General features: G+C 31.0%; 1 protein-coding gene across 7 annotated transcripts in view; it reads left to right on the top strand.

Moving 5' to 3' along the window:
• Positions 1 to 20,443, top strand: part of LOC124367061 (oxysterol-binding protein-related protein 6-like) — a 74,852-nt gene that overhangs the window by 23,819 nt on the left and 30,590 nt on the right. For all 7 annotated transcript variants that reach the window (XM_046823717.1, XM_046823718.1, XM_046823726.1 and 4 more), the window contains 4 exons: positions 1,567 to 1,734; positions 9,468 to 9,624; positions 10,320 to 10,492; positions 20,220 to 20,375. In XM_046823717.1, coding sequence (XP_046679673.1) covers positions 1,567 to 1,734; positions 9,468 to 9,624; positions 10,320 to 10,492; positions 20,220 to 20,375 — 654 coding nt within the window. The remainder of the gene's footprint in view (positions 1 to 1,566; positions 1,735 to 9,467; positions 9,625 to 10,319; positions 10,493 to 20,219; positions 20,376 to 20,443) is intronic.

Consider the following 20,443-nt stretch of genomic DNA (forward strand, 5'->3'; position numbering starts at 1 on the left):
TTCAGTTGCATTGTTGTTGTATGCTGACTTATAACCTCAATTAGTTTGCGTGATTGAAAGCGGTTGTTTTTCGTGTGATTTATTGTATTATTAGTAAAAAAACATGAGTAAACGTCGTAGAGAAAAGTTACCAGTGAGTGAAAACACTTTGATAAACACTGGTACTTTGGGATTATACCGGCCACACCCATACATGAATCGTTATTTGACATTTTGCTTCTACTGATTACTAGATTAGCGTAGAACAATATTTCGTCAATATAAAACAGGAATTGTCTTATCGTAAACCCCTCCCCATCATCAGACAGAGGTCAAAGTCGAGCGGTCTAGTAGATAAGTGATTGCAGAGTCCCGCCGCGCGGCCTGCCGTAATCGGGATTCTCGAGAAAGATAAGATAACAGCGACAAAAATACCGATCACGATACCTGGAAATGCTTGTTGATTAATGGAATGTTAGTTCTGTTACTCAACTACATCGTTTTATAACGTTCTAAGTTCATTGAAAAAGGTTTAAGCGTTGGGGGCATATAACGGAATCTGACCCCATTCCCAAAGTACCATAAAATGTATATATTGTAAATATTATTTCTTTTACTTTTTTGCAAAATTAAACAAGTTTTAGGTCTTACAAACCATTACAATCAGTTTGTGTTATTTTACAATTGTTATTATTTCAAAAGTGCAAAAACAAGTAAACATATCTGTATACTTCTACTGACGTGTATGGGGAAATATATGAAGAAGTGCTTATGCAGCAATACAATTAATTGGATATATCTCCTGCATTTATCAAGGAAAGTTCTTAAAATTTTGTGTGTGTAGTAAGAAATATGTGTACAACAAAATTGCTTCATTTTTCAGGGGCTACAATTTTTTTTTTCTACCGTTTATGTATGTCCAAACTATAAAAAATAAAAAAAATTTTATGTATAAATACGCTAAAAAAAAACAAATCATTCTGCAAAAGTACTTTTTAACTATTACATCTAAGAGTACACTTATTTGTGAACAATTTAAAACAAAAACCTAAAAATTATCTTCAAAAATAAGAAAACTAGATGAATTTTCCCTCAATTCTGCACTACGGTCCGTTATCGCCATGGGCTTTCTGGCAAGTCCATGGAAAAATGGCTGGGGTTAAAAGGGTTAAACTAAGAAGGTTTAGTGGAAATAATATCAATTTACCAAAATATATGCACAAACCTTTCTTCAAAGTCAAACCTTACAGATTAGTTTTGATTTTGATATATGATCAAAGCTTGTTTAAATGACTAGAATAATTAGAACTTTAATGATTAGAACATTTTGTATAAACAAGTACTTGGTATGATATTAATATTATATAAATTGAGTTGAAAAAAAATCTTTATTCATCAAAGTACAAGAATTGTGTCAAGTTCTTTTGTCCAATATCCGTTTTTAAGAAACTATAGAACATATATAAATATAGTAGGTAACATAACATATATATCTTAGTAGGTAAAAAAACTCATGACTAAATAATCTCTCTCTATATCATGTTGATTGCTGTAAATACCACTGACAAAGTTTGGGTGATTGGACAGAGGTATTTTGTGCTGGACAAGGGGATTCTGGTATACGGCAAGAGTCCGGGAGATGTGGCCAGAGGCAAGATCCACGGCTCAGTTGACATCGGCCTGTCTGTAATATCCACAAAGAGCAAACGGAAACGGCTAGACATTGACGCAGAAGAGTTCATACATCACCTCAAAGTAAGTATCTGTAAATAATTGATTTGAAAATGGATAAATAATTTTTAAATAAATGGATTTAAATTTTGTAACACCAACAATAAAGTGAAATATATTTGAGAGGCCAGAAAACCACACAGATTTTTCCAAATTAGATAATAAAAGTGTTATATTATTTGTTTACTTTACACTCATCCAGTGACATCCTTAATCATCAATTAAATAATTGTTGTTAAGCCTTGTCAACATTTACTGACTTGTGCAGAAACATTGTCGGCCGACATTCTCCATAGTGTTTCATTTTGCATCTGGCGATGTTTGCAGTCTACCAACATGTATGTGTTTATTTGAATACAAAATACAATGTTTTCTGTTTTCTAAACAAATGAGGAACACGAATACAAGATACAAGTATTTTATCTCATGTATGCATGTGTGGAGGTGTTGGTTAACAAGAAACCGGATACAACCTGCAACTGTCCTGCACAGCACAGATGTCATTTGTCAGTAGGAACGAACATTGTACGCATTTTGTTTTATGATCTGTCAGTTGGTGATTAATTTGCACTGTAATCAGCTTTTTTAAATTCACTAGTTTTATTTGTTAAAATTACCATATGAAATCAAGACTTGACGATGAAACCGATTGATGAATTGCATTCCCATCTATTGTGGGATGTAACCCTTTCAGAATACAATAATCAAAATAAAAAACGCGACGTGTTACACTTATTTGTTATCTTTGGCCCAACAAACCGTAACAGAAGCTCAAAATCTGTAGGGATCAGTCTTGTAAATATTCTGAAATCTGCACCACCTTCTAATCGTAGGTCCAATAGTACGTTTTTACAATAGTGCGAACTTCAAGAAACTTGCGGGTCCACCATCGCCTCTTTCACAGTTTAATAGCCACATGGTTTAGGAAGATAAAGCATGCACAAGCTAATAAAACCACATCATTTTCAGTCATTATATTGTCAAACACTGGTTGTCTAGTGTGGACGCAAAACAAGTCAGAAACTTGAATCAAAAACTGTGTTGGCAGACAATCTGCAGACATATCTGGACAACTGGCAGACAATCTGCAAGTGTGGATGAAGATTAATATTACACTGTTCAGTCAAATATTCACTTTGTAAATATTGGCAGAAGTGTCTATCTGAATCCATAGATCTTTGTACGAATAATTATACAATTTGTATACTTTATCATGCTAAAGGACGGTTCTGGGGATTAAAAATTTTGAGTTCTTTAGCCCAAGAACTGGCAACTAAATTAACTCTATTGGCAGACCACTTTTCTAGGTTTTGCAAGGGTATTAAAAAATATGTATAAGAAATACTAAAAGTTACTTGATTATGCATTGTTTCATTTTTTCCATTAAAATGACCATATTTTACTATGCATACTTATATAAGTAAAATTATTTTTGATTTATTTGAAACTTTTTACCTTTTCTTATACGAGGTCTGTCCGACCAGCAGGCGGCCGCGGTGTAACCGACTGGCTCAAACCGGTTATTGGAGGGGAGGGGCGAGCCTACTCCTTCCCATATTAGGCATTGAATACGATCCGGTCACTCAGTGAGTCATAGCGCTCTGTTCCATACAGTACTGCCGTGTGTGTGCGTTGCATTTCAATATGACTGAACGTGTTGAGCAGCGCATTAAATTTTGACAAAAACTTGGCCATTCAGCATCAGAGACGATTACTATGATACAGAAAGTTTATGGTGACGTGTCTATGGGCGATACACAAATAAAAGAGTGATTTAGGCGGTTTAAAAATGGCCACATATCAGTGGAGAGTGATGACCGATCTGGCAGGTCTTCAACGGCCAGAAACACTGAAAATGTTGAACGTGTTTCGTGCAGCAATTAATGAAAACCGTCGATTGACTGTCCAAGAGCTGGAAGAAGATTTAGGAATACCAAAATCGTCAGTTTGTAACATCTTACACGAATATTTAAAAGTGAACCGTGTTTCGGCAAAATTTCTTCCTCGGCTGCTGACAGAAGACCAAAAGAACTGTCTTGAAATAGCACAGGACAATCTGGATTTGATGAAAAGTGACCCATGGCTATTTAAAAAAGTTATTACAGGTGATGAGTCATGGGTTTATGGCTACGACCCTGAAACAAAGGCTCAATCTTCACAGTGGAAAACTCGCGAAGAGCAACGGCCGAAAAAAGCAAGACAAAGTCGAAGCAATGTCAAAACAATGCTGGCAGTTTTTTTTTACCAGGACGGTGTTGTTCATCACGAATATGCTCCAAGAGGCCAGACAGTGAATAAGGGGTATTATCTTGAGGTCCTAAGGCGGCTACAAGATGCAGTGCGAAGGAAACGACCTGAACTGTGGACTGGATCCTGGACCACGACAACGCGCCAGCTCATTCCTCAAATCTTATTCAGCGTTTTATGGTCAAACAAGACATCAACCAACTACGACAGCCTCCCTACAGTCCTGACATAGCTCCTTATGACCTCTGGCTATTTCCGAAATTAAAAATTCCTAGTTTCAGTTGGTGCACTGAGATTTTACACTAGGCTTAATCAGTTTCACCACCACAGTCATGGTTTACTGGTTCACTTTTTAACAACTCTTTTATATCACTAGATCACTCTAAATAATTCCTATCCATTTCAAGTGCATATAATGTTAGTAAAATTCAACATATAAAATAAATAAAACTTGGTAAAATACAAACTTGACACTGTTAACCTAGGGCTACATAGATTATGAAACTTGGATTAGTTTGAAACAAAACACTAATTATTTGTTTCATTACATCACTCCCTTGAAAAAGAAACACTTTTCAAAACATGTTTATAACATTTAACTAAATAATAATTTAAAATAATACATACTAGCAACAATAAAGATAAAAAAAAACTAACCAATACATAAAAAACAGCAAAGAAATGACAAGAGTGGAAATTAAATACAATATCCTTTTTCTCTCCAACTGGTATAAAAGATCGAAAAGTATCAAACTTCATATTAATCGATACATTTAATTATCTGATATTGAATGCTCCTATTACTTTCGTCGAAAAGTATTATAGTTACTTTATAAAGTGGTTTTTTCGCTGCGATGTTTGACCGTCGCTACAGCAACAGTCACCAGTTATTGAGATTGTTAGACCATCGCTGCAGCGATTGTCACTAGTACCTGGGTTAGTTTTTCTGAATTTATCTATTTGATTTTATTTACTTGCCATGATTTAGTAGTTAATCAAGTCTAGTAAAAACATCAAAACCAAAGCCTCAGATTGGTCAGAATAGCACATCCTAACCTTATCAGCCACCCAAGGTTAGAAATTATATTTTTTAGTAAAAACTAGTGGTCTACAAAAATGTAAAATAGTACACCCAGTGGATTTCCCAAAAATTATATTAAACAAAGTTTTTGTCAAGACTAATTAATTTACAAAATTATCAAAGTTAAAAAGTTTACCAAACCCAATTCAAGAGAGCAGTAAAAAGATAAATAAACTTTCCCTGTTAAATACCTAAATGTTTTAATATAATCAAATAATATTTAAATTTAAAATCAAATATTTTTTTACTAAAAAAGAGCAATATATAGAATTTAGTTTGTATTTTTTATATTTCTGTTGTGCATGTTAAATACTTTGTATATTTTTATTTTACAAATAGGAAAATTAAGCAAATATGTATAATATCAGGAACATTTTTTGTTGTGAATAATGTATCTTGCTTAGTAAAACATGTGCAAACCTCTGAAAAATAAAAGTGAATGGCATAGGATGAGCCTTGTAATGTAAAGGCCTTTTGTGCCTTAGAATGACCCTCAGCAGTCTGTTGGGTTAGATTGAGTTATGAATATTTAATGGGACACTTCATCGTTTAATTTTTTGTCTGCCTATTAGAGACTGCGCCAACTAGAAAGGCATATCTGCCAAACTTGTTTCACTGTCTATGTCAAGTGATATACTTATAAATTTGGTGTGAAAATCTAGTGTTATTATACAGGGTATTGAATTTTTGTGTGTGTAGCTTTTGACATATCAGAATAAATAGGAAATGGAAATTGAACATTTAGAATATTATTTATTCTCTTACTTATCATTACTATGGTATCAATGTTTCTCAATATAATCATTACGATGGGGAGGGGGATGTTATCCCTAAAGACTCTTCTTATAAATTTTGTTTGCATTAATTTTATTTTTATAATTTAGAGCATTCAAAATAGTTACTGCATTCAAATGATTTTCTTTTCAATTACATTTGACCTTTATTTCTAATATATACTTCTGTTTACTATGATTACTGAATATATAAATAGTGATAAATACAGATTAACAGAATATTCTTAAAATAGCCTATAAATATTGATTGGTTAACAATTTTCTTGCCTTGACCATTAAAATTTTAGAGGTGAAATTATCCAATGAAATATCACTCTGTTAATTTTATTTTATACCAAAAAATACTTCCGTTAATACTTGTTTTAATATGTTTTGACAAATAGTTGAAAATAGTTCTATTCAGAACTTAGAATACCTATAATTAACTCTCCAAAGGGCTCCTTGTATGGACACAATTTCTTAATCAGTGTTTTTTTTTTTTTTAAACATTGTTATATATCACTGAAAATTCAACTACTACATGACTTATTTTATCATGTTATTTTCAAAAATCTCGTCATATTATTATCCTAATCATTGATTTTTAGTTGAAAAGTTGATTGTTAATATGCTTGATGAGGGTATATTATAACTTTCGCCATCTTCATAGGATACATTTGTTAAAGATTTATATAATAAAAAAAATGTACAAAAAAGCAGACTTTTGTATTGGTAAAAATATATTTAGATTAAGTGTGATATAATATTTCTTTTTATTACCAATTTTGTATTTTTGAAAAAAAAGGTATTGATTAGCATATAAAAAGAGCATTGTGTATGTAATGTATATGGTAATTACTACAAAAAATAAATTTACATAAAATAATTACTTTGAACAAAAGATTTGTACAAAAAGTATTTGTTCTATCGAAAATATTTGTAATTGATAAAGTGGTTACATTTGATATTTATCACAAAATTACAACACATTGTTTTAGATTAGAAATTAGGAATATTGAAAGTGTCCAAGGGGAGTAAAATAAAATAACTAAAAACAAACAGCTATGTCAAGGTCATTATTATTATACAAACTTTAAAATTAATAAAGGTAATTTATCTCAAAACAAAATCAAACTTTAAAAGCTTGTAAATAAAGTTAGCCTGAACCTGGGCGGTTTGATCAATCTAACATTGTTGTCCAAACAGTTAAATAACTTACAACAAGATACAAGATACAAGTCTAACACAAGGTCAGCAAAACTAATTCTCACTTGAAAGAAATTAACTTTCAAATCAGTTATAAATAATTTTTTAACTTTTATTTTGCATTGTAAATGCCTTGTGTAAAAATGCATTGCACACTTCTAATTGAGGATGTTAATTTAGTAATTTAAAATATACAAGAAGATTACATTTTTTTTTGGACATTTATTACTGTAGTCTTGAATGTTATGTTTAGTAAACATATTCAAAATATGAAGACTTTTCTCTGATAGTTGAAGTATCTTTTCAAATAAATTTACTTGACATGGTTTAGTTTTATTTTGCTAAGTTATTTAAAGCAAGTGATCTACTTGTATGTGTGTAAGAAATCAATCATATTTTTTGATTATTTTAGATAATAACCTGTATAGTATATTATTGAATTGATTATTTACCTTTGTACAAAGTAGAAAGTGTTTTTATGGTTAGTCGAAGAAATTGTTTAGTATTGATAAATTAATATAAATCAAAAATGTGTTATAGTGGAATCTTTATAATCCAAGCTAATTAGAATTCAGGTTAGTTCAAAAGTGACCACCAAACCATTTTTATACTGTGTTTTCATTCAAATTAATTTTAGAAATGCATCCTGAAAGGATATTAAAATACCTTTAAGGTGGTGTATTGGTAGTTAAATAGTACTTCTGGAGATTTGGATAACGCCAACATATCAACCTGCAATTTTCAAAACTAGTCAGCTGCAGGGCAATTTAGCAAGAGGGTTGTGGGGAGAGTCTATGTCCTAACAATGTTCGAGGGTGCTTGGACCTTGCTAACTGTTCAGCAGTCAATATAAGCTCATCTCAAAACATAAACGAGATAGTGATAATTTAAATTGAATGGATTGATTATTCCTTGGTAGCTCAACCATCATGGTAACTCATATATGGTAGTATGGTGAGTACAAACAGAGGTGTTGTAATAATAAAATGTTCCTTTTCTTTTGTTATGCTTCTCAGTTTTTGTTAAACTAAAAATGAAAGTTAGACTGTTAGTCAATAATGAAGAGGTGAATTTAGAACAAAGTAATATAATGACTGAATCTCCAAGTGAATTAGATGATTCCATTGACTCTGGCATTGCTCCTGGAAACTGATTCTTTGTACAGTATTTGTACAAATCAATTAATAAACTAGTTAAGACAAGCTTTTTCAAATTGTAAATTTGTTTGAAACCACTAATTTTGGATGTAATTGTGGTGATCTGTCCATTACATAAATAATTCAACATAATCCAGTATCAAATATTCAATCTATAATAATACATAAGATAACAACTGTTTTTTTATTTTTCTTTCAGTAGCAAATGAGTATTGCAAACCCTCTAATTCACTAATAGAAAATACGATCTAAAAAGTTAGTTTTTCATTAACAAGACTACAAAACTTACAATAGATATTGTGTCTAAAACATTGTAGCTAAGTATATATATATATATATATATATGTAGACTTAGCTGCGGCTACAGTGAATCAAATTATAATTTCTTCCACAGGTGTTGGTTGGAATGGGGTAACTAACCAGGGCATATACCATATCCAGAGTCATGCTAATCCATCAAAGCGAGATATCATTCCTCTAATTTCGCTCCTATGCTAGAGCCTTGCTTGTGAACGCTTCTAGCTACTCAACACTGAAAGTTTTCAACTTTTCATTGGCATAAGACATGGTCACATATTCACACCTTTCTGTTTACATATTCATCGACATGGATTTGAGGCTTCATAATTTCCACATGAATACAATCCAACGCTCCTAACACAGTAGGTATACAAAAATGATGTTGACAAAGAACATTTGCCTCATTTATTTCTTGCACTGTTGATGGAAAAGGATCCACCAATGAGCCCTGCCAATAATTTTTCCATAACATATTTCACACATAACGTAACTATTATAGGAAGGATTGAATCAATGTTATACAGTAAGCACTCACAAGATGCTTCAACTTAGGATCAGAAAGTCAAACTAACAATATGTAAGAATTTGGTGAAGTCCAGTAAAGACGGATAATTTTAATGCTGGTCTAAATAACACAGACAAATCCAACTTGTGCAAAGTTGAATAACGTAATAACTAGGTATAATGTGTTAAGTGGTTAATACATTTTAAGATTCAAGATTTAAACAAAAATAACATTTTCATTAACTAGTAAACAGTGTGAAAAGTATGTTTTCAATCTTTAATTAATTGCAAGTGTTTGGCTGTGTAATCAATCCATTCAATTTAAATTATCAGTATCTCGTTTATGTTCTCATTCATGTTTTGAGATGAGCTTATATTGACTGTTGAATTGAAATACAATTATTCGTGCTAGAATAATTTTGCCTTTAAATTTGATAAATGTGAATGTGGACAGTTTTCAAATGAATCTTTGTGTGCTATGTTCTGTAGGCGAAGCAATATGACGTATTCCAACAATGGGTACAGCAGCTTAAGCAGCACCGTCTGTATCGGCAGCACCTGCTGACCTATGGTACTCGGGAGGCATTGCTGAGGAACACAGATGACGAAAAGAATACCCCCAATAATGTCCACCGCAACAATCACAGTTAGTATCTCATATTAGGTCATAAGTAGATAAACCGAACATATAGATCGTGCGTGATACACCGAGCATACATTTACATGACTTCAATTCATATTCATGGCCTGTGTCAAGTAGCATATTTGTATATATGTCATGTTATTTTGTTTTCATACCCTGTTTGTTCCGTGTCAAGACTAATAAGAACCAAATACTGATACTTCCACATATTTTTCAAATAAAGCCAATTGCAAAATAAATTAACATTATATCAATCAGATGTAATGTTGATGAAAAGATAATAATATGTGATTATTGCGTACCTCAACTAGAGTAATGTTTTATTTATTGCATTTCACAGCTATCAAGTTACAGTGAATTTCAACAGTTCCTCTAATTTAAGTGTTAATTTATTGAAACATTGTTATTGTAAATCAATGACTGTTTCAACATTTTTAGTCGACCGCAATCCTATAGAAGCCACAGTTAAGCATGATTTAATACGATTTCGGTATACCTTTATTTTGATGAATTTAGTTTTTAATTATTTCATTATAAGATATATTGGTAACCAATAAATACTCTTAACATTTTTTAAAATCATGATTTTCTATTCAACATCAAATTATCATCCAAGTTATATTAAATGCAATAATTGTCATGTCAAAGGTCTGATAGATGCAGCAGTAATAAAATCATGTATATGTTTGTCATGGCAGAATCTTCGGAAGTGCGCACACCTCCACCATTGCCACGCCTGGCTGCTTGGTTACTTGAAGCCAGTCCACCCCTGGAGCTGGCTGCACGAGACCTCACACAGGCACAGCAGACTCTCGCGCAGCTCACAAGACTGTTAGAGCAACTAGAGACCAGTTCCCAACCGGACTCAGAGGTAGAATTTTTCTATATGCTATATATATATATAAATATATAAATATATATATAATGTGTATTATATATATATATATATATATATATATATATATATATTTATTTATGTTTTTTAAGAAGGTTTAAAGTAGGTGTATTTAAATAACAGACCTTTCAACTATCGACAATAAAGAGTTATTATATAACATTCACTTATTAATTTAAACTCTTTTTCAATTCACTGATTAATTTTAACTCTTTCATTTATTCACGCATTATTTATTAATATCCGTTTCTTTCAATTGGAGTGTTAATTTTCCTGAAGAAGCTTATTGAAAACACAAGACCAAGACATGTTATTATACTTCTGAGCAGTTAATAATATTGTTATAGTTTTTCAGTCATGTTAAAGCTTACAAAATTCCAATGTAGTAGATTTTGATCTATTTCCAAAGAGTTAAAACAGTTGAGAGTAAAAACACAAATTTTTAGAGACAAAATAACCATGCTCATAATATATATTATAGTACTGTACTTTATATTTATATTCCATGAATTATTTTGTATTGACATTTATTTTAGAAGGTGCTTGTATTTTTAACCTACAGACTTCAAGTTACATGATATTAGACCTTTTTATCGTTCCAAAAATGAAACAGATACAATGCAGTTAAGGATCATTTTTATGATGGTTTTTCCAAAAATATTGTCATAGAGGCAAACTGTTCCTTTTGCAGTAATCTAATCAAACTTGTCTGATTGTCCGAGGATTACCAAGTTAGTACTCAACAGCATTATGGGTATATCAGTTTACCTGTGTTGTCAGTGTGCTAATTTCAAAGTCATGAATTTCTTAAGAAAGTATCACAAGAAGAGTACATAAAACATTTCAGTCAGTCTGTGGGTGTTGAGACAAGATTGTGGGAAACTATTTTGGTAGTATTCTGAATTTTATAATTCATATAGGTTGCATTTTGCCATTAATCAGGAACATGTGGATTGTGTCCAAACTATGATTTAAGAGAACAGAAACTGCACTTACACTATATTCAAAGCTTCAGTAAGCATTAAATCCACAGCAGTAAACAAATATTGCAGAACATTCAAGAATGCTGGTGTCATCTGACCATTTCTAAAATTTTCATAGACGATAAGACCCACGTACATATGATATTATACGGTTTTCTTCGAGAACTGGACTAATGAAGGCTATAAAGTTGGAAAAAAATTAGATCATTGCAAGGTACTACACTCAATAAGTGTTAACTCTAATTATTTTGTAAAGTTTTAACATTCCTCATTGAGCATTCATATTCCAATACAAAATTTGAGATATTTTCGGAAAAGTGGCATCAGTAATAGAAAATACTGATCTGGCTGTATGGTGTGACAGGCATTGTGGCAGTGAGACCATGCACAGCTGATGGTCCCTATGGGTTCCCTTATTCCACAGTTTTTCAGGCGAAAGTCACAGTCATTATGAAATGTGCTCGTAAGAATCTTCGTCTGCAGTATAGGAGTAAGATGATTAGCATTTTCTTCACAGACAGCCAGGGAGCATTTAAGGTATTGGACTCTTGTGTGTTCAACTCTGGGATTGCTATAAAATAATTTCTTCCCTTGGCAGAATCAACAGTGTAATGATTTTTTGTGTTCCTGGTCATGAGGGGGTCTATGGGAACGAAAAAGCTGATGCCCTGATCAAATTTGGCTCAGCGTCCAGCATGATGGGGCCTCAGCCGTTCTGTGGTATTTCTAGGGGGTTGCTAATCCTTTGGGGCTGTCTCGAAGCGGGTTCATGCTAAACATGAGAGAAGGTGGAGACTGCGTCCGGGTCTGAGGATGAGCAGAGTGATCCTACAGTCGCCTTTATCCAGAGTAGTCTGACCTTCTCTGTTTAAGTAGTTTGTTGTCTTTTCAGGTTGTGGGTCTAATTATGGGACATGGTCACCTGAAAAAGTATCTTCCCAGAGTCGTCAGCATTATGTACTGAATTGTATTATCGCTCTGTAGAATGTGTGATGGGCAGGAGGAAATTACTGAACACTCTTTGACTGTCCCGTAATAGCATAGGAGCACCAAGCCTTCTTTGGTTGTCTGGACAAAGGTGGTGAATTCCCGAACAGGACCTGATTTTTTTGTTTCCAGTGGTTTATGGAATTGCTGAAATCATAAATTGGTTGGTCTCATGGTATTCTTCCGGGTCATGCAAATGGCCCTTGGAACTTAAGTGCATGGCAATAAGCCGCCCCTTAGAAGAAGAAGAAAATTTGAACACTATCATCTCACATTCCTGCAAAAAATTACTCTGCAGGATCTGGTTTTCGTTTACTCTTCAACTTTAAAACAAAACACTTGTGTGGGTTTTGCTTTTCTTCCTGCTTTTTATTGCCATGGAATTAATATTTATACAATTACTAGATATTATGATTCAACAAAAGAAATGTGACTGGGTGCTTACAGTACATGCATTATTCTATTTCATAATTATTTATTTATTGTAGATGATTACTCTGAGCACTTATGAAATTTCATGTATCTAGTAAAAGCGTTATTCTTGTACTTAAAAACTCTACGTAGTATTACTGTGGTGTACTCTTGTACTGATTTGTACTTTTTAGCTTACTATCCTTGTTACACCTACTCTTGTCAGTAGGTTGTGGGGAAAAGGCAAAGCAAGATAGAGAAGGAGATCATAGATTCTACAAGATATGAAATTAAGAAAATACAATAAGAGATATAGTTCAGCATTTTGGACATTTTGATTAGCTGGATATTAAAGAAAAGAATAAAACTACTAATTTTAGCATTTCTCCTGGTAATAAAATGCTATATGCATATTATTTCTTATTTAAAACACTGGACTTTGAATTTAAAAGTTGTAATCTCATTCCAATTCAGATGCCATTTAATTTAATTTTCTTTGCTTATTTTGGTATTAACCCTTAAAACGTGGAATATGTCCATACCATTGAAATTGCACTAAACTTACATATGGGAATCATCCATGTTGTCTTTTTTTGGTTTATTCTGTACATTATTATTATAACTCATGAAAGTGCCACTGATATGTAGGAATGCGAAAATCTGATAGATCTATGACCATCAGGAAGGAAATTTGATGCGTGTCACACCAAAAATAAATACATTTTTAGTACCGATAGAGCTTTTAATAAATAAACAATTTTGCTTAATAGTTCTCCTTTTAAGAGACAGAAAAAAAATGAACGTAAGCAAAAACAGACTTAATTTAAAGAAATCTCTAAATTTGCGCTAATTGAACCCAAGTCAAATTTTCTTCAGCACTTTAAGGGTTAAGAATTTACTAACATTGTGCAACAGTAATATCTTCATAGGTAATTAATATATATATATATATATATATATATATATATATATATATATATTATATAATATATAATAATTAATACAGTAGTAATTATCGACAGCCAAACATATCAAGAAAAAGATTGAAACATTCATTGACAGCAAACAATCTTAAAAAATTAAAAAAGGACCCAACCCAAGAATACACAAAGCTTATAAATTCCACAATAACTAAATGCAAAAGTTTAACAAAAGCAGAGCAATACCAACTCAAAATGACAAATCCAAAAGCTCCTACACTAAAAGGTCAACCAAAGACTCATAAACCGGATATTCCAATTAGACCAGTAGTCAACTTTCGTAACGCTCCTACTTACAAGGTATGTAAATTTTTTAAATAACAAAATAAAAACCAACATGCAATTTGAAGACAATTACAGTATATTAAATTCAAGTAATCTGGCAAATCAAATTAAAGACATTCAAATTCCCATTAAACTCGTTCTTCATTTCCTTTGATGTTAACAACATGTACTCGAACATTCCAAAACAAGAAACAATGCAAATTCTAAAAGATAATCTAATAAAATACAGTCAACTTGAAATGAATGAAATTGACGATATTTTATCATTGACAAAGTCTACTGTTTAATCAAAATTATTTTCAATACAAAAAAGACTTTTACAAACAAGAAGATGGGTTGGCAATGGGATCTCCTCTTTCAGGCCTTCTTGCAAATATATATATGCAACATTTAGAAAACAACAAAATAATGGAGTGTTACTAATCCATTTAAAGATAAAATAATTTACTGGTTTAGATATGTTGATGATATCTTATGTCTTTTCAAAGGAGATGAGAAGCAAGCAGACCAGTTTTTAACATTCCTCAATTCTATATCCCCAACAATTAAGTTTTCAAAAGAAATCCAAAAAGTCAAAATTAACTTTCTTGATATAAGCCCCCCCCCATTTCTAATCTTAATGGAAACCACTCATTTGAAATTTATAGAAAAACAACCCAAACAGATCTTCTAATACCATCAACCTCTAACCATCCATGGAACACAAATTAGCAGCATTTCACTCAATGATAAACAGAATGTTAAATATACCAATGAGTGATGAAAAATAAAACTAAGGAAATGGAAATCATAAAATATCTAGCTGTCAAAAATGGATATCAACCCCATATTGTAGACAAAATGATTCAGAAAAAAACAAGAAAAAATCAATAAAAACCAATACAATACGGCCTAATCCTAATAATAATGAAATTCAGAAATATATATGTGTACCTTTCAATACTAAAATAAACAAAGCTATTCGAAAAACCTTTCAAAATTTCAAAAATTTTCCATCAGTTACCAAACAAGAAATAATACGTTTAAACTAATTGAAAACAAAATAAGCCAAAAAGATGACAAACAAGATTTATACAAACAATGTGGAGTATACAAAATTAACTGTAGTGACTGTGAAAGCTACTATATTGGACAAACTGGCAGAAATTTTAATAAAAGGTTTAAAGAACATATACAAGCTTTGAAAACAAACAACATGTCTACAATAAAATCAAATTTCGCTGGTGAACATTTATTAGAAACTGGACATAACTACAAAAATATTGAAAAGAACATGGAAATTTTTGGATATCGAAAGGAAAGGAGAAAAATTAAACACTAAAGAAGAATTACACATTTATCTAAATTATAAAAAAGATCCTCACAACATATTAAATAGCAATTTAAAAAATAAAACAAATCCTATCTTTGAAAAAATATCAAACACAGAATCTTAATCAAAATTACAACTGTGTCATATAAGTTTAACATCTGTTTAAATAGTCGACAGGTGTATAATTTATTTGTTTTGTTTATAATTTAATTAGAGATTATTGTTCACAACTGAAGATGTTTATACCGAAAACACGTGTCTGAAATAAAAGAATTTAAAAGGGTTTTAGTTTACGATTTATTATTCTAACATAAAGATAACCCTATAATGTGGAGTTCATAATATAACAGATATGACTAACAATCAATCCATTGTCCACAAATACAAATACCTCTCACTTAAGTTGGCAAAGGTAAGAGAAGATATCCAGTTTAATAAAGATATGCTCTGAGTGAAAATATTATTCCAAATTATGTTCAATTAAAAACTAAATCTACATCAAGAGCTGCGCTAAAAAGCATTAAAAAGAGGGAAAATAATATGGATAAAAGAAGAAATTAACAGTTTATATGCAAAAATGAATCTAATAGTCAGATCAATTGAAGATATTAAAACAGAAATCAAATTAACGTTTCACCAAGAGAGCATTGAAGAAATTGATATTAATACACAGCAATGGATCAAACCTATTATTTTAAAGAAAAAAAACAGGTTCATCTTAATAAGATTAATAAATTGATTAACTTACAGGAAGACAATAATTCAAAACACTATACATTGGATGGTAATCCAGATTTCTGCCCAAGAATTAAAAACTTATCATCTATTTCAATTTAATGATGATGAGATGGCACTATTAGATAAAATCCCTCAAATATAATATAAATCTGGATCATAAAATACCAATAATCAAAGATGACCTAATTAATTTAGAAACAGCCATAAAGAAAACAGACTCAGAACTCCAAGAACCTTTCCCGATATAATCTTGTCCATGAACTAAACAAAAGTAATTTAAAAGTACAAATTCCCAAATTAATTAAAACGTCAAATAATGATATGAAATTAGTATCGTCCATCTCAAGAAAACTAAAAGATAATAACTGTATAATATCAAAAAGCCGACAAAGGGAATACAGTAGTAATTATCGACAGCCAAACATATCAAGAAAAGATTGAAACATTCATTGACAGCAACAATCTTAAAAAATTAAAAAAGGACCCAACCCCAAGAATACACAAAGCTTATAAATTCCACAATAACTAAATGCAAAAGTTTAACAAAAGCAGAGCAATACCAACTCAAAATGAACAAATCCAAAAGCTCCTACACTAAAAGGTCAACCAAAGACTCATAAACGGATATTCCAATTAGACCAGTAGTAGTCAACTTTCGTAACGCTCCTACTTACAAGGTATGTAAATTTTTAAATAACAAAATAAAAACCAACATGCAATTTGAAGACAATTACAGTATATTAAATTCAAGTAATCCTGGCAAATCAAATTAAAGACATTCAAATTCCATTAAACTCGTTCTTCATTTCCTTTGATGTTAACAACATGTACTCGAACATTCCAAAACAAGAAACAATGCAAATTCTAAAAGATAATCTAATAAAATACAGTCAACTTGAAATGAATGAAATTGACGATATTTTATCATTGACAAAGTCTACTGTTAATCAAAATTATTTTCAATACAAAAAAGACTTTTACAAACAAGAAGATGGGTTGGCAATGGGATCTCCTCTTTCAGGCCTTCTTGCAAATATATATATGCAACATTTAGAAAACAACAAAAATAATGAGTGTTTACTAATCCATTTAAAGATAAAATAATTTACTGGTTTAGATATGTTGATGATATCTTATGTCTTTTCAAAGGAGATGAGAAGCAAGCAGACCAGTTTTTTAACATTCCTCAATTCTATATCCCCAACAATTAAGTTTTCAATAAAGAAATCCAAAAAGTCAAAATAACTTTCTTGATATAAGCATTTCTAATCTTAATGGAAACCACTCATTTGGAAATTTATAGAAAAACAACCCAAACAGATCTTCTAATACCATCAACCTCTAACCATCCATGGAAAACACAAAATTAGCAGCATTTCACTCAATGATAAACAGAATGTTAAATATACCAATGAGTGATGAAAATAAAACTAAGGAAATGGAAATCATAAAATATCTAGCTGTCAAAAATGGATATCAACCCCATATTGTAGACAAAATGATTCAGAAAAAAACAAGAAAAATCAATAAAACCAATACAATACGGCCTAATCCTAATAATAATGAAATTCAGAAATATATATGTGTACCTTTCAATACTAAAATAAACAAAGCTATTCGAAAAAACCTTTCAAAATTCAAAATTTTCCATCAGTTACCAAACAAGAAATAATACGTTTAAACTAATTGAAAACAAAATAAGCCAAAAAGATGACAAAACAAACAAGATTTATACAAACAATGTGGAGTATACAAAATTAACTGTAGTGACTGTGAAAGCTACTATATTGGACAAAAACTGGCAGAAATTTTAATAAAAGGTTTAAAGAACATATACAAGCTTTGAAAACAAACAACATGTCTACAATAAAATCAAATTTCGCTGAACATTTATTAGAAAACTGGACATAACTACAAAAATATTGAAAAGAACATGGAAATTTTGGATATCGAAAGGAAAGGAGAAAAATTAAACACTAAAGAAGAATTACACTATTTATCTAAATTATAAAAAAGAATCCTCACAACATATTAAATAGCAATTTAAAAAATAAAACAAATCCTATCTTTGAAAAAATATCAAACACAGAATCTTAATCAAAATTACAACTGTGTCATATAAGTTTAACATCTGTTTTAAATAGTCGACAGTGTATATTTATTTGTTTTGTTTATAATTTAATTAGAGATTATTGTTCACACTGAAGATGGTTTATACCGAAACACGTGTCCTGAAATAAAAGAATTTAAAAGGGTTTTAGTTTTACGATTTATTATTCTAATATATATATACCTATGAAGTTTACCAGAGGTGTAATTATTGCTTATTTGAAAACTTTTACTAACTAGGCAACTTTTATCATAATGCACTTATTATGAATAGTGTAAACACAACAAAGTAATTGGTAGTTTTCCAAATTTCAACAGTATTAAAAAAATTAATAGTGTTTAATTGTGATGCAGCATAAAACACATTTGCCACGAGCTTTCAACAGTTTCCGAGTCGAGGCTTGGAGCAGAGTGTCGGGTGGCTTCCGTTCCACCAAGCGTAAGGCATGAACCTCCCGAGCAGAGTGATTTCCCAACCCTGTTGCTAAAGTAACATACCGGTACTTTTACCAAATATGTTACTTTTTCACTTACACCAAATCGTTTCTGAATTTATTTTGTTTGGTTTTGGTTTTTCTGTATGACAGTGGCTTTTTCAACTCATAACAGTCTCAGAGTGTAAATTATTATTATTCCTTTTTTTTTAAAATATGTGTTTGTATTTTCTAAGTCTTGTTTGAAGTAATATTGAGATGTAAAAATAATAATTGTGTTTTGTGATTTGTTATTGTGGGCTTCTTGTTGACTTATATAGTTAAAACTTGCTCGGTGTGTAGACGTGTCATTGGATTGTAAAGTAAAATATAGTTTTTACAGGATTTTAATTTTGAAAGAAATTTTTATATTATGTTAAGATAAGAAAGTTTCAATTCCTGATCTATAACAACAATATGCTGTATAAGTTTGTGTTTAATATTTTTTAATATTATATCTGAAATAATATAACAGCTTGAAATTCAGACTTGTTACTAAGCTGAGACATTACTTTATTTTCCACTAAATAATTAGATTTTATTATAAGCAAATAGCTTAAATTAAATGAAAGTTCCCTCTCCGAACTGTCATATTTTTACATAAAAAATACCATTAAGAGGCTTAGGTAGAAACTTACATTTTCTTTCCAAAAAAGTTTTCCTTTTAATCAATTATAAAAACAAGCTTGTTGTATCATGGTCTGTTGGCAAGAATCCAGTCCGGTAATCCGTTAATCTTAGATTTAATTATGCTTTTATATATTTTTTCACTGCTCTTTTTTAATTTTATTTCTGTACAATAGTATTATTATTACAATTGAGTATTTTTTGTGTGTCTTCTGTTTCTTTCTCTCTGCAGGATTGTTTTGTTTATTTGACATTTTATTAAACCATTTGTAATGAATGTAAATGATTTGATTACAAAAGCTGTGTTTGTTGTAGGGGAGGAGGGGAGAGAGGAGTTTTGACAAACATTGGCAGTTTTGAAACTAAAGAATGCTTTTAACAGTCATTACCGTTATATAATTAAAACATATACTAAATGTTTGTACTCATCCACAGTTAACCAGTTTTAGGCTAAACCGCAGATCAATTTGTTCTAAATTATGGTGATTGATCTTCCTACATAAAAAAAATGAATAATGGATTGAATTCTCATAACTTCAAACCCTTTATGGATACAGCGGTTACCTTCCAAACAGTCCTCAAATTTATAACTACAAATTTAATCATAGTACAGTTATTGAAAAATAAATATACTTTCAATATCCTCAAAAGCAGTAGTGCCTTTAAATTTGGTTTTTTTAAATTTGACTCTAAAGGGTCAATTACAATTTACTACTTTACAATACTATAAAACACTTCAAATGCTTTAGAACTGGTAAGAAGATGAGGGCGGGATGTAATGGTCAGTTCTTTCTGCAGATGTCTGTGGCTGATGGGTTCTCTCCTAATGTGAAGAAGGATCGTAGGAAGTTCGGACTACGGAAGAAGAAGAGTGGGAAGGGTAGTTCGGTAGACCTCAACGCCAGCAGCAGCCCCAACAAGACTGTGGATAACGAGTCCTCATCACCTCTCTCTGTAAGTGTAAAATAAATTTAGAATTTGTATAAAATATGCAACTCTTTTATACTTTACAATTTTTGTAC

This window comes from Homalodisca vitripennis, chromosome 1, assembly GCF_021130785.1.
Source record: "Homalodisca vitripennis isolate AUS2020 chromosome 1, UT_GWSS_2.1, whole genome shotgun sequence".
In the NCBI taxonomy this organism is placed as follows: domain Eukaryota; kingdom Metazoa; phylum Arthropoda; class Insecta; order Hemiptera; family Cicadellidae; genus Homalodisca; species Homalodisca vitripennis.